The sequence below is a fragment of the Podarcis melisellensis genome (assembly GCF_964234715.1).
Source record: "Podarcis melisellensis genome assembly, chromosome: 13".
Lineage (NCBI taxonomy): Eukaryota > Metazoa > Chordata > Lepidosauria > Squamata > Lacertidae > Podarcis > Podarcis melisellensis.
In genome coordinates, this window is record NC_138545.1 from 18905049 (window position 1) to 18918947 (window position 13899).

General features: G+C 44.7%; 1 protein-coding gene across 3 annotated transcripts; it reads left to right on the top strand.

Annotated features, from left to right (window-relative positions):
- The first annotated feature begins 33 nt into the window (after positions 1-33).
- Positions 34-13286, top strand: TMEM143 (transmembrane protein 143). 3 transcript variants are annotated; one of them, XM_081886030.1, is made up of 8 exons: positions 34-134; positions 1198-1393; positions 6045-6152; positions 7038-7232; positions 8378-8515; positions 9592-9867; positions 10919-11108; positions 11288-13286. In XM_081886030.1, the coding sequence occupies exons 2-8, from the start codon at positions 1199-1201 to the stop codon at positions 11452-11454; spliced, it is 1269 nt and encodes a 422-aa protein (XP_081742156.1). In that variant the 5' UTR covers positions 34-134; position 1198; the 3' UTR covers positions 11455-13286. The 3 variants fall into 3 exon arrangements, with proteins under 3 accessions (XP_081742156.1, XP_081742157.1, XP_081742155.1); XM_081886029.1 differs by lacking the exon at positions 34-134 and adding an exon at positions 672-794; XM_081886031.1 differs by lacking the exons at positions 34-134; positions 1198-1393 and adding an exon at positions 157-794.
- The last annotated feature ends 613 nt before the right edge of the window (positions 13287-13899 follow it).

Below are 13899 nucleotides of genomic sequence, written 5' to 3' on the forward strand. Positions count from 1 at the left end.
GCCAAAGGAGCGCGCGACGGCGCGCGCGAGGATCCTACAATTCTGTATGCGGGAGCAGACGGCAGGCAAAGCTGCGCGTGCGCAGTTTGCACCGACAGCCCGAAAAGTGGAGGCGGGTGTGGGGAAAGGAACGAGTACGTGTTGCGCGCTCAGTTTACCAAAGGAGAGGGGGGGAAGAGAACGATTCTCTGCGCCTGCGTGTTTCTGAAGTTGAAGTATTCTTTTGCCCGTCCGCAACGTAGACCGTGACTCGGTCATGGAGATAAGAGTTTATAGAGGAAGGGTTAGAGTGATGAAACGATCGAATTTCCAGTTGAAAAATGAAAGGAAGTCTGCCTTTTGCCGGCGTAGAAAGGCGTTGCTCTGAATCATAGAAATGATATGCTGAAACTCTTGTATAAAACTGTGTAGGAAATGGGAGTGAAAAACCAATTTTTAAACTGTGCATGATTAACCCTGTGCATGATACCCTTCTACAAATTTTCTAGATCTGTAGCATAAACTCGCGAGCACAGTGCTGAACAGCCAAGCAAGCGCCTGACGTACAGGAGAGCTGAAGTCAAAGGCGCTACTGCGCTTGCGGGGGAAAGGAGGCTCCGCCCCCCGGGCACAAATAAGGAACGAAGGGCGGGAAAGAAGCGTGCGCGTGCGCACTAAAGCCAATGTCAGCCCAGAGGTTAGGAACCTACTGCCTTGTATGGTGGGCTTCCCGCCCTCCGCCCCGTTTGAAACGGGCCCAAAGTGAATGCAAAGGCTTTTTCTTCCAGCAGGAGGAAGGAATCACTGCTTTGTCTGTAAGTTGGTGAGAGTATCGCTATTCTCATCAGTTCAGCCAACTTAATGCGTTTTGGGGCAGTGACCTTTGACCTCATCCCACCTCCTGTCTGATCTGATCTGATTTGGACCAGGCCCACTTGCACAGGTGGTGGTGGCACCATTGTGCAGAAGACCTCTGGCCTGGCTGCTCTGGCCAAGGCTCTGACCGCAAGGAGCCTTCCCTCCCCTGTCCAGGGACAGATTTTGGCCTCCATGGTGTGGCCAAGCCTTTGAAAGTCTTTGACTTTGTTGCTTTGAAGAAAGATGTGCCCCGTTACTGGCTAATGCCTGCTGTATCCCACTTGCAAATTAGGGCCATTTTTGAAAGCCTTTGGAAAGGAAGCTGAACATGCCTGACTGGTAAACTTTGAACTTTCCTAGAATGCTGTGCGCAGCGCGGTTAGCCTTAGGGGCTGGGGTTGTAGGGTTGCCATCCCGTGGCAAGGCCTCCCTCGCTGCCAGGATGGTGAAATACCGGACGTTGCGGAGACCAGTGGAGCCAGAGAACTGGGCGGTGGACTATCGGGAGAGATACATCCCCTTTTCCAAGGACTACCTGGTTGATGCTCTAGTGAAGGTATAACATGGGCTCTGCATGGGTTCATAATAAGTTATGAACATAGTGTTGTGATTGGGCTTTTTTTCTTGGGGTGGGTCAGTCTGTATGATGCTTGAGCCCCTTCTGATCCCCTTGATCCAGCAAGGGTTAAAAGCTAATAGAGAATTCCATTGTTAAATTAGTACCATATAAGTACGGTCATTAGTATAACAGGAGATTGCCCTGTTTCCTGCTTGGCAGGGGGTTGGACTCGATGGCCCTTGTGGTCTCTTCCAACTCTATGATTCTATGAAATGGGTGGGCCCCCTCCCACACCTGACTGGTAGTGAGAAATATAGTAGCCAGAGCTCTGTGTCAAAGCTGGGTTGGAATCAGTGTGCAGGCAGAAGCCAGAGAGAGCGCCATGCTTGATCTCTGCTTGAATCCAACGTTGTGGCTGGGAGAAGCAAGACTGCTTGCAGTGTTAATGCTGTGAGCCCTTCCATCGTAGGCTAAGGTTGTATATATGTGTAAATAAACCATATATCCTAAAGACACCACAGTCTCCACTGCCTCTCATTCCAAGGAAACCAAAACTTGGGGAAGCTCGTGGAACCCCTGGAATCTCGCACTGCTCAGAAATTGGGGTGGTGTGCAACAATATGTTGCATGTCGGACTCAGAATCCTCTTCTCAGCTAGCTTGTTGTACTTAAGATTGTACAGCTAAGCTGAAGCTAAACTTAAATGAATACATATGGCAATTTGCTTACTTTTGCATGAGGCATTCAGATCCCTGGGTGCTGTACTGTATAGCATTTATTGGCCCAATAACTTGGGCTACCTTGGTACAGAAGATGTTTTGTTTTACAATGATTGTATGTGTTCTTGGGTGCAACTCATTCTATATTGAAGCCTGCTCCTCCCAGCCACCCACCCCAATCCCAGAGCCTGCTGCATCCTGATGCTTGGTGTGGAAACAGTACGAAACGTTTGCCCTTTAACACATCTTGCATTCTACAAGAGTGCATGGTGTTGAATCTAACAAGCGATGATGGCCCTTCTAGAGAGTTTAAACTCTACTAGGATGGCCCAAGTAGGGGTGTGTGAAGAGCACAGACATTAAGAAATGAATATTTGGGTGTGGGAAAACTTAATGACAACGATTGGTCCAGGTAAAATTTATGTCTAATAATTTAAGAGTATTTAAGCTGACTTTCAACACACAATCATAAGGTACTGAGCAAGATTAGAAATGCCAGAAGCTGCTATACTGTATATCACTGTGCATACTTAAGTATAGTAACCAAACTTTGCATGATAGTTCCTGAGATCAAAGAGCAAGTTTTTTTTCTGTGTTTGGATACAGTTGGGTGTTATTCTGAATCAAAATGACAGACATTTCAAAACTAGCCTGATTTTAACTACTGATTTTTTGGTTTCTTGAAATTTCTGAGCAAAAAGTATAAGGCTGCTAGTATACAATACATTCAGTTAAAGCACTAAAAATAATAATAAATATTAATAGAATAAAATCCACAATAAGAAAACTTCAGCTAATTTCCAAATATCTGGTATAATAAGAATACTGTATCTTCATCAGTTCCTTCCTTGAGGAGGAAGGGTGGGATATAAATTAAATAAATACAGGCGGTGACTATTTCACACAGGGATTCGATTCCCAACCCCTGCATATGTTGGCAGAGTGCGTATAAGCACATCCTGCCCCCATTATGCCCTTTTTAAGCTGCCTTCTGTGCATTGGTGATCATGCATCAGTTGGATGTGCCTAGAATGGTTGCTTCCTGTAATAGGAAATAATAATAAAAGAATAATAAAAGAGTCTGGGGGAAGTGAATGAGTTTTTTGAAGGGGATTTTTCTGTAGCTCCGAAGCCACTACACTATTTGCTGAACAAGTATAAAATGAGGGAAGTGAAGGCCGAAAGGGGATGTGGATTATTGAGAAGAGGGCTGTTGTTCCAGAGCAGAAAAGGAAGAAAGGGATATAAGGAGAGATGAAAGAGAAGCTATAGTTAAGAGCTGCTAGCATTCCAGGATTTTCCTGTGGTTCAGTTACAGATAGGTAGCCGTGTTGGTCTGCCATAGTTAAAACAAAAAAAATTCCTTCCAGTAGCACCTTAAAGACCAACTAAGTTAGTTCTTGGTATGAGCTTTCGTGTGCATGCACACTTCTTCAGATACACACTGTGGTTCAGAAATTGTATAATGTTACTCTGGAGACCCTTGGGAACTCCATTGTATATACAGTGTACCTCGGGTTACAGACGCTTCAGGTTACAGACGCTTCAGGTTACAGACTCCACTAACCCAGAAATAGTACCTCAGGTTAAGAACTTTGCTTCAGGATGAGAACAGAAATCATGCTCCAGCGGCACAGCAGCAGGAGGCCCCATTAGCTAAAGTGGTGCTTCAGGTTAAGAACAGTTTCAGGTTAAGAACGGACCTCCGGAACAAATTAAGTACTTAAGCCAAGGTACCACTGTATTATTAACATATTTTTATCTTCAGTATGTGAATGGAATATTTTGATAGGAGCTTTATGTCGGAGAGGAAACCCCCCCTTTGTGAATTGGGAGAAGGAAGGAAAGAACAGAGTGGCTGCGTGTTCTTGGAGAGCATCACCTTCAGAAGCTAGGTCAAGAGACCCTGACACATTTCATTGACAACCAGATAGGGATAGCTGGTGGCCCTCTGGGCTGGCGACACTGAACAATATGGAGCAGGCTTAGTACTAAGTGTGCAATGACATCATGTTCCATTGCGAGTAGGTATGTGGGGTGTGGGTGGAGAGAGAGCGAGAAAGCGCACTATATGTTTTCCCAACTTGATGTTAACGGTGTATGGAACCTGCAGCATGCATCTTTTTGTATTTTCTTTTATTTCCATCCAGGATTTCTTTCTTGCTGAATTGGCCACCCCAGCTATAGTCAAGAGACTTATGAAGTAAGGACTAGAAGACTATCTTCTCCTTTCTCCCCCTCCCCTGTGGGAGGTGTAAAACATACAAAAGCCAATTATAAATTACCTAATGTTTGAGCTTCACTCACTCATGTGTATAGTCATAGGAATATAAGAAAGTGCTTTGTATCAGGTCAGACTATTTGTTTCTCTAGCTTAAGACTATGTATGCACCATTCATGAAAAGCCCATGACTCCGCCCGCCCGCCCCCCAAATTCTGGGGTCTGTAATTTGTTAAGGGTGCTGGGCAGGGCTTTTTTCAGGGGGAACTCAACAGGAACTCAGTACAGGTGATCTCCAGCTCCTCTCTAGTGAGCGCCATTGCCATTCTAAGAAAATGAGGGTGGTGGTCACAGTGACCTCTTTCTAGAAAAATATCACTGGTGCTGGGGATTGTAGCTTTGTGATGGGTAAACTGCAGATCCCAGGATTCTTTGGAGAAAGCCATGTGCTTTAAATGTATGATGTATATGAAGCCTAAGTATTGACTAGCAGTGGCTCTCCAGAGTCTCAGGCAGCAAGTCCCTTCACATCACCTGATCCCTGATCTCTTATATATAATTTTTATTAATTTCAACATACCAATTCTTATACAATCTTTTTGGACTTCCATCAGGCCTCTGATGATCCACCATTTTTATCATTTCTTCTGCATTTCTTAAATTCCTATTGCCGTTAATTATCTTAACTCACAATCCACCTCTTTAACCATTTTTGCAATAATTCAAATAATTTACCTCACAAAACTTCTTGCAAACCTACAAACGTAATCTGGTCATTACGATCCCTGATCTCTTCTATGTGCAAAGCACAGGATCGGCCAATGGACCGTGGTCCCTTTTGTAATAGGAAGCTGACGTGCATTGTCTTACTTGAAGAACATGGAAGAACATGGAACATGGAAGCCTTGCTCATAATGACACCAAGCACCCCAGCTAAAAATGAAACAAGCCACAAATGCTGAAAGGAGCTTTCTGAGAGCCTGGTTCACCACAAAAGCTTGGATCTGCCTAGAACTGGTGGCAGGGTGTGTCTGTGTGTGGAGTTCTCCAGTGGCAGCTCATAACTTGTTTATGTATGCAGGGTGTGAATTTAGTAATTAGCATGCATGTATGTGTGTTACATGTTCTTAATTAAATGTAAATCAAACCTGTAAACAACAACAACTTAATCCAACCTTTACTATTGCCTATTATTTATTAAATCTATTAGGAGCTTTTCTTGCTGCAGGCAACTCAAAGCGACTTTACCAAAAAGAAAAACATTAAAACACACACACACACAAGCTTTATAAGGCCATGGATTGTTAACAGCCAAAGGCCTGGTTGAAAAAGAATGTTTTTGCCTGGTGCTTCTACCAATTTGGTGCGCACCAGATGTTTTAGACTAGGACTCCTATCATGGGAGTTGTAGTCAAAAACGCCCAGAGGGCTCCAAATTCGCAAAACTGATTTAATTCTTATCAATCCAGTTGGGGACTAAGTTTTTAAAAAGTTGTTTCAGATTGATAGGGAAGCTTAAGGATAACACTGCTGTAGCAGCATGGAATAATCTGTCAGCCCGTTGCCTCAATTATAACAATATCTCAGGACAAAGTAAGGCATCCTTTTAATAATCTGCTGCAATTCAGCATATCACAACAAACATATGTAAACAGGTCATTTGGTTCTAAACCACCTTTGGACTAACCTTGTCTGTTCCTTCTTTCAGGAGTTCCACTCTTCTAGCCAAGCAGATCGCGCTACTTTCCTGGCATTTGTCTCTCAAGTGGACTCGTCCCTTCTTCACCGTTACCACTCCATCCTAGAGCAATTACAGGTAATGACAAAGTACGCTCCTTGTGGGGACTGGTCTTGTTTCTGAATGAATTGCTCATCCAAATGCAGAAGGGGTTGGGGAACAGCATGTGCCGGAAGCTAGTGGGAGGCATTGTGATGAGATCCTGGCTTGCTCACTGGTTTCCGGGCTCAGAGGTACAGGAACTGATCTTTAAAGCACTCCACAGCTCTGTAATTCCTCAAGGACTGCCTCTCCCCATATGAACCAGCTCAGACCCTGTGGTTTTCATCACAGACCCCTTCTTGCTGTGCTGCACCTGAAGTAGGTACAGATTGTGAATCAGGCCTTCTCAGTGGTGGCCCCCTGTTTGTTGAATGCTCCCTCAGGGTGATGTACCTAGCACCATCCTTGTCAATCTTTAGCTGGCAGGCTAAGGCCTTTTCGTGTGGCCTGCTGAGGTGGTGGTCATCTTTTAGTGGGATGGGTAGGACTTGTCCTTACTACAGTGGTACCTCGGGTTAAGAACTTAATTCATTCTGGAGGTCTGTTCTTAACCTGAAACTGTTCTTAACCTGAGGTACCACTTTAGCTAATGGGGCCTGCCGCGCCGCTGCCACACGATTTCTGTTCTCATCCTGAAGCAAAGTTCTTAACCTGAAGCACTACTTCTGGGTTAGCAGAGTCCGTAACCTGAAGCGTCTGTAACCCAAGGTACCACTGTATATTGTAGGATGAGCGTCAAAGGAATTTTAGAGGGCCCATTGTTTTGTATTCTTATGGTATTAAGTTGTGTTTATGCATTCCATTTTACCTTGACAAGTTGCTTCTAGGCTTTTTATTGTGTAAAATGACCGATCAATGCAGTAAATAATAATAACACTGTTAATAGCATTAATACTGGCTATTTATTTCTCCCCTTCCCAGGCTCTCTACGCTCCTATTAATCCCGACCAGGACACACTGCAGGAGTTCTCTCTGACTGATGCTGAGCGGTTAGCAAAAGAACAGGAAGTTTTGGCCAGGATGGATCCATTGCTGGACCAGGCCAACTTCAACAGTTTGTCAGAGGAAACCCTGGCCTATGCCCTTGTGGTTCACCATCCTCAAGATGAAGTCCAGGTGAGACCTGTCCCAGGATAGGGCCATTCTTCCTCCCTGTAACACAGTGTGACTCTTAACAAAGCCAGATTCTGTACATACATGTTATGGGAGTTTTCTCACTGCGGAGATTAAGTTCAGGCACAGCTCCACCAGAGGCCCTTCAGCTTCCCTGTGTCTGAGCTTCTTCATATATTCGTATATTCTTCGTATATTATTATACGAGCCAGTTTGATGTAGTGGTTAAGAGCGGTAGTCTCGTAATCTGGGGAACCGGGTTCGCTTCCCCGCTCCTCCACATGCAGCTGCTGGGTGATCTTGGGCTAGTCACACTTCTCTGAAGTCTCTCAGCCCCACTCACCTCACAGAGTGTTTGTTGTGGGGGAGGAAGGGAAAGGAGATTGTTAGCCGCTTTGAGACACTTTAGGGTAGTGATAAAGCGGGGTATCAAATCCAAACTACTACTACTACTACTACTACTACTATTCTTCTTCTTCTTCTTCTTCTTCTTCTTCTTCTTCTTCTTCTTCTTCTTCTTCTTCTTCTTCTTCTTCTTCTTCTTCTTCTTCTTCCTATTAGCCTTCCTGTCATCAGTTTATTATCCTAGGGCTTAAAGCAATAGAATTCATACAAGAACCATGAGAAATTCCTATTAAAATGTACAGAATATTGTTGAAGAGATCAACAGCACAGCTGCCCCAGATGTGAAGCTAAAGGCACACCTTTAGAGCAGGTGAACCCATTGGACTCCAGCTCCCAACAGCATCTGGAGGACTGTAGATTTCATGCACTGCTGCCTTGTGACTTCAGCCTTGTGACTTCAGCCCCTGTGTCTCATTTTTACATTGAAAAGTGCTCTCCGTGGTGATCCATTTCCTCAGATTACTTAACATGCTTGGCACTGATTTTTTTTTAAAAAAATTGCCACCATTGTAGATTTGGTTCCTTATTTTATAGGCAGGTTGGATTTATTTATTTATTATTATTTCTTAAATTTGTAAACCACATAGTAACATTTATATACAAATGTTTAAAATAAAAAATAGTGCGCACGCCCTCAAAACATTCACGCTATCGGTCGGTATGGAATGCTCCTTAGCTGTAGTTGCAACACAAGACTCCCTGCCCCCAAAAGTAAATGTATTTTCATGCCTTCCTTTTTGCAGGTGTCAGTAAACCTGGATCAGTATGAATACATAAGATTCTGGGCTCTTGGCCAACGGTTCGGACCACTGCGTGTGATGACTACCCTTCAGAATCAGAGGGGGTTCTTTGGCACACCTCGGGTTCCACCAGACAGGCAAGTGAAAAATAATAAAAATAGATCCCACCCTGAGATCCTTTTGGAGCGAGCTATTCCCCTGACTCTACATTTGCCTCTCCCAGCTTGTTACACTGTTCAGACTCCCATAAATCTAGGCCTTAGGCTGAAGCTATTGGGAGTTGGAGACCAACTGCATTTGGATTGCAGCAGCTTGGGGAAGTCTGCTCTGCATTAACTGGACAGGAAGATAGGCAGTGAATACGTTTTGTTCATATGTGGATGGATAATTCAGGGACATACCGTACTGTGGGTTCTTGGGCACTTTTTAATCAAAGCAGTTTCCAATAGTTTAGAGGCTGAAGGAATTTCTTAACTTTTTTTTAAAGTTATGTGAGCATGATCCCTGTTTGAAAAGGAAACACAGTACTGTTCGTCCGCTGCATCCATGCTTTATTGGTATTTGCCTCCACATGGACAAAATGTGTTTGGCCACTTAGTATGGTGTTTTATCCACCTCAGTTTATTTAATGATAATCTCTTCTGCCTTTCAGTCAACATTGTGTTTTATGGTTCTTGTTCAATACTTTATAATTTTAAATGATACATGTATAACAATATACAGTACTGAGTAAACTTTGCAGGGTTTTGATATGAGTGCTTATACATTGTACCTCAGGTTCCATCTGCACTATACATTTAAAGCCGTATTATACCACTTTAAACAGTCAGGGCTTCTCTCAGAGTCCTGTGAACTGTCGTTTGTTAAGGGTGCCAAGGGTTTGTTAGGACTCCCCTCGCCGAGGTACAGTTCCCAGAGTTCCCTGGGAAGAGGGACCAGTTTTTAAAGCACTCTGAGAGCTGTACCTCTGTGAGGGGGGTTGGTATCTCCTAACATCCCTCAGCGCCTTTAACATTCTGCAGTTCCCAGGGTTATTTAGGGGAAGTCACCTTAATGACTATCTGCTTATATCTTTAATTGAATTATCTTTTATGTTGCCTTGATATTTTTTGATATACTGGTACAGAAATATTTTATTTATCCATAAATAAAATGAAAATGCTTTCTTTCCTCTGTGGTTTTCTATTTTTTGCCCCTTTTCCTCCCAAACCAGACAGTACTTCAAACGGGTGGTGGTGGCTGCCCGGATTAAGAATTCTCACCTCATGCTTAAATGCTTTAAGGACATTCCGCTGGAAGGCCTGGAGCAGTTGCTGCCCGCAGTCAAGGTCCGCACCTCCATCTTCTACAGGGCCCTCCTCAACGGCATGCTGATAGTGAGCGGCTTGGCCGTCTTCGTCAACGTGGGCATGGTGGTGCTTTCTGACCTGAAGATTGGCACCACCTCCCTGCTGCTTTTCTTCGCTGCCTTTATGGCCTTCCGGGCTTGGAAGGTATGCATGATGATGCTGCCGCCGCTATTTCTAGAAAACTGGCCCTGCCTCTTAAAACAGATTGCCAGCCATGTTACCTTTGGTAACATAGCCTTTAAGGAAGGGGCGAACAGTTCCGACGTTGGGGCTGATGGGAGTCCAACAATCAGCATGGTCAATGGCCAGGGATTAAAATAAAAATAAAATAACAGAGTCTGTAGTCCAACAAGATCTGGAGGTTTCTGCCACTGATTTGGGGCAGCATTTCCCAATCTATTGGTCACAAAGCCAGTAAGCCAAACATAATTATTACTTCTCATAATTTAACTGTTATGATGAAGATCTCTCCTTGAGATTCCAGAGAGCTGCTGTCAGGTAGACAGATTGGAACAATTGTCTGGTTTTTCTGGACAAAACAGGCCCACATGGTCATATTCACCCTGTCGTTTTCTCAAATAGAAGTATCTACCATTTATTCCATTGTGTGCGGTAGTTGGGGGAATTACCCATTGAAGATGCACTTAAAGATACCTTTGCCTTCAGGACAAAACCTGTAATACACACCTCTAAATGCACTACTGTCCCCATGTGGGTACTTGCAGGCTACAAGTCCTCCTTCCTCATCTCATGCCCTGTCCCTCCTATTGATGGACACTTTGCTAGGGAATCGCAATACGTGTCAACCTTGCTCAAAAGCACTGCTGTAACTGTGGCTGTAAACCCAGGAGGCCTGAATCCCAACTTGTCCACTGCTATAAACTATGGGACTCGCTCCCATAGGAGGCAATGATCACCACCAACCTGAATGGCTTTAAAAGATGATTAGACAAAATTAATCGATAGGGATAGCAGCGGCTACTACCTGTGGTGGCTACGCTGAAGACCAGTTGCTGGAAACTGCAAGGGGGCGAGGGCTCTTGTGCTCAGCTCCTGCTTGTAGGATTCTGACAGGCACTTGTGTGGCCGCTGTGAGAACAGGATACTGAGCTTGATGGGCCACTGGCCAAATCCAGGAGGGCTGTTCTTAGCAGTCTTGCTTCCTGTGGACACCCCTGCTTTCTTCTTGTTAAAGGTCTTTGGCCAGCGCCGGAATATCCACTCCCTTGAGCTGGTGCACATGCTGTATTACCGCAGCACATCCAACAACTCTGAGCTACTGGATGCCCTTGCTCTGCGTGCCCAGGAAGAACATGCCAAGGAGGTCATCTTGGCACACAGTTTCCTCCTCCAGCTGCACCAGCACTATCACCCCCTGGACATAGGTATTTGCCTGACCTTGGTTCTTTGGGTTGGGGCAGGGTTGAAGCAATGAAAAACTAAGCCATCCCCTGGGATGGGTTTGAACTTGTGAAAGGTTCTCTGACACCTCTCTCTCTCTCTCTCTCTCTCTCTCTCTCTCTCTCTCTCTCTCTCTCTCTCTCTCTCTCTCTCTGTCCCCCAGACTCCAAAACCATTGACCGCATGAGGGAAGAGGTTCAGGCTTGGCTGCACCTCCACTCTGGTCTGGATGTAACCTTCTGTGCCGACCGTGCTTGCAGGCATCTCAGGGAACTGGGAGTTGTGGCAGGGGGCTCTCCTGCAACGGGGACCCATCCTGTGACTGGTTAGGAGCTTCCTAGGATTGTTCTGGCCAGCACTTTTGGTTCCTAGTGGTCAGGCCACCTGCTGAGGCCCCTAACCCTGAGCATGTGAGGCTTTGAAGGCACAGGCAGGGAAATTCTTGCCTTCCCGGGGCATTATGGGAGCAGTGCCCAGGGCTGCAGTTGTCGATGCTGCCCAGAAGCCTCAGGGTTTCTGCTTCTACTACTGCTGTATCTCCCCTGGATGTGTATGTTCCTCCAGGAATCCATGTTGGGAGGAAACTCAAGCATGTAACACCATAAGAGGTGTAAATATCACCCGGCATACAACATTCAACCTCATTACAAGGGGGGCATGTTACACCTCAGACTCAACTATTTGGAAGGCTTGTCGGGGGAAGCTTGTTTTTAAAGGTGTCCCTGTTTTTGTAAAAACCCTTTTATTATATGCTGCTGCCTTTGGGGGGGGCTGCCTGCTTTTTCTTGTATCTGAGGAATGTGGGGGCGAAGTTCCTTGCAGGGCTGTTTACATTTGAAATGAGAATGGCATAAAGCAATGAATTGCTTGCGTTTAGGGCAAGATGGGGTTTAGAAATATTCCTTTGCTCTGCTGCTTGGGGGCTTAAAAAAAACGTATTAAATCACTTCTATAGCACTTTGAAATTCACAGTATACGCTTATGAGGAATTTGAAGACTACTACGCACTTGGTTTTTGTTTTGCCTGTTTTGTAGAGACCACGGAGGTTGAGACGACACACACACTGCATGGTCTTGGACAACTCAGCAAGTTCATGCAGTGTTTTGACTTGTTAGGGAAGGCCACTCGGCACGTTTCTAGAGGCACTTCTCCATATTATTGCCCCCAGATGTTCCAGCTTCAGGCCGCTGTACTGAGAACAGATTTGATGCCTTGGAACAAATTTATCCTCTGAGTTAATGAATGCGCTCCTATGTGTTTTTTAAGTTCCAGTATTGTACTCACTGAACCACGCTGTCTTTTGTTTTCTGGTTGTCAATTGGTCATCAGTCTACAGTTGAGGTTTGGAGTTCAGAAACTTGCACAAGTAGTAGGGATTATTAGGAGGGCTGTTGCTGATGGATTTTGAAGTCGAGGCATCTGCTACCTCCTTTTGATGCATGCAATAAGGTCTTAATTCTACCCTCATGGAGGGTACCTGACTTCTGCTGCCTCCATCTCTAAATAGTGCATGTGTGTTCAGTGTATGTAGGTGTGCTTGGGGGGGAACTACTTCACCCTAATGAATGCCCTTGTAACTGAGCAGATGTGATATTGTTCACTGTTTGTTGTGTTAGACTGGGGGCCAGCTGGCCCCCCTGAGCGGTCTCCTGTCCTTTTTTTTATGGGGTGCATGTACCAGCCGTGCCCTCCCGTGCAGTCTCCCATCAGCCATGATGCTGTCTTTGAAGCAGCACCTGCCAGCAAAACCTCAGACAGAGAACTTGACGCAAATAGAAGCAAAGTGGAGGCTGTTTGTGGACACTGGTCTGCTGTTTCACAGTCTACAACAGGGCAATGCCTCTGTGATATTTTACATGGTAGCATTGCCCGGATTTTCACTTTTGATTTCTTCCCTTCCCCAAGAGAGTGCTACCTGAAGTTTTTGTCCCTTGTAACATGTCTCTTACCTACAGGTGTGTGTAGTGGTGTGAGAAGGCCCTCTAACAGCAGCTTGTTCTGAGCTTCTCATGCCTAAAGTGAGCTCTTAGTCTTAAAATAGCAGTGGTTGGGGGTTTTTTTGTTTTTGTTTAACCCTCCACCCATGTTGGAAGTCATTGTGGCTCAGGGGAACTGCATGAATGTCTGTATCTTCGGCGCAATAAAAAAATATTTTCCCATATTGACAAGTTTTCTCCTACTTTTTATTCTGTTTTATTTTGCACTGCTTGGTCCTAAAGTAACTTCACTGAACTGAACAGCCAGGAGGGCAGTGGTTAGTTATGCTTGGATGCTTATTATTATTATTATTATTATTATTATTATTATTATTATTATTAAATTTGCTAGTTGCTTTTTCTTGCCCAGGGCAACCCAAAGCACCTTACACCCAAACCTAAAGACAGACAACCCCACCCACCCACATAGATGCATTAAAACTAAGAGATAAAAGAAATACATTAGAAACATCCCACAATCCCCTAAAGTTTCCTTGTAGCTCCACACCCTCAAAGTATCCTGTGTGCAATAGGGGCACCAGGAGCCCCTCTTTAACCATCCCTGTTTATAATATTTGGCACACTGGAGTTGGATACTTGACTGAGCAAATAACAGCCATGTATTTGAAAACAGTTAACATTCATTGAATGACGGCATCATTATTTCTGGCTTTCCTTGACTCCCTGTAGCTGTGTGTCTCACTTGTATCCCATGAGTTCCTACTTTACCATTAACTCGTTCTTTCAGTAGCAACTGTTTTGTCTTGAATTCCTCCTAGGACATTACAGAACAAACAG

What these genes read in the sequence shown, in the direction of transcription:
- TMEM143 (XM_081886030.1), top strand. Translation starts at nt 1,199, where the DNA reads ATGCTGTGCGCAGCGCGGTTAGCCTTAGGGGCTGGGGTTGTAGGGTTG. An exon ending in ATCCTCAAGATGAAGTCCAG is followed by an intron (nt 7,233 to 8,377) that starts GTGAGACCTGTC and finishes TCCTTTTTGCAG; the next exon opens with GTGTCAGTAAACCTGGATCA. An exon ending in CTATCACCCCCTGGACATAG is followed by an intron (nt 11,109 to 11,287) that starts GTATTTGCCTGA and finishes TCTGTCCCCCAG; the next exon opens with ACTCCAAAACCATTGACCGC.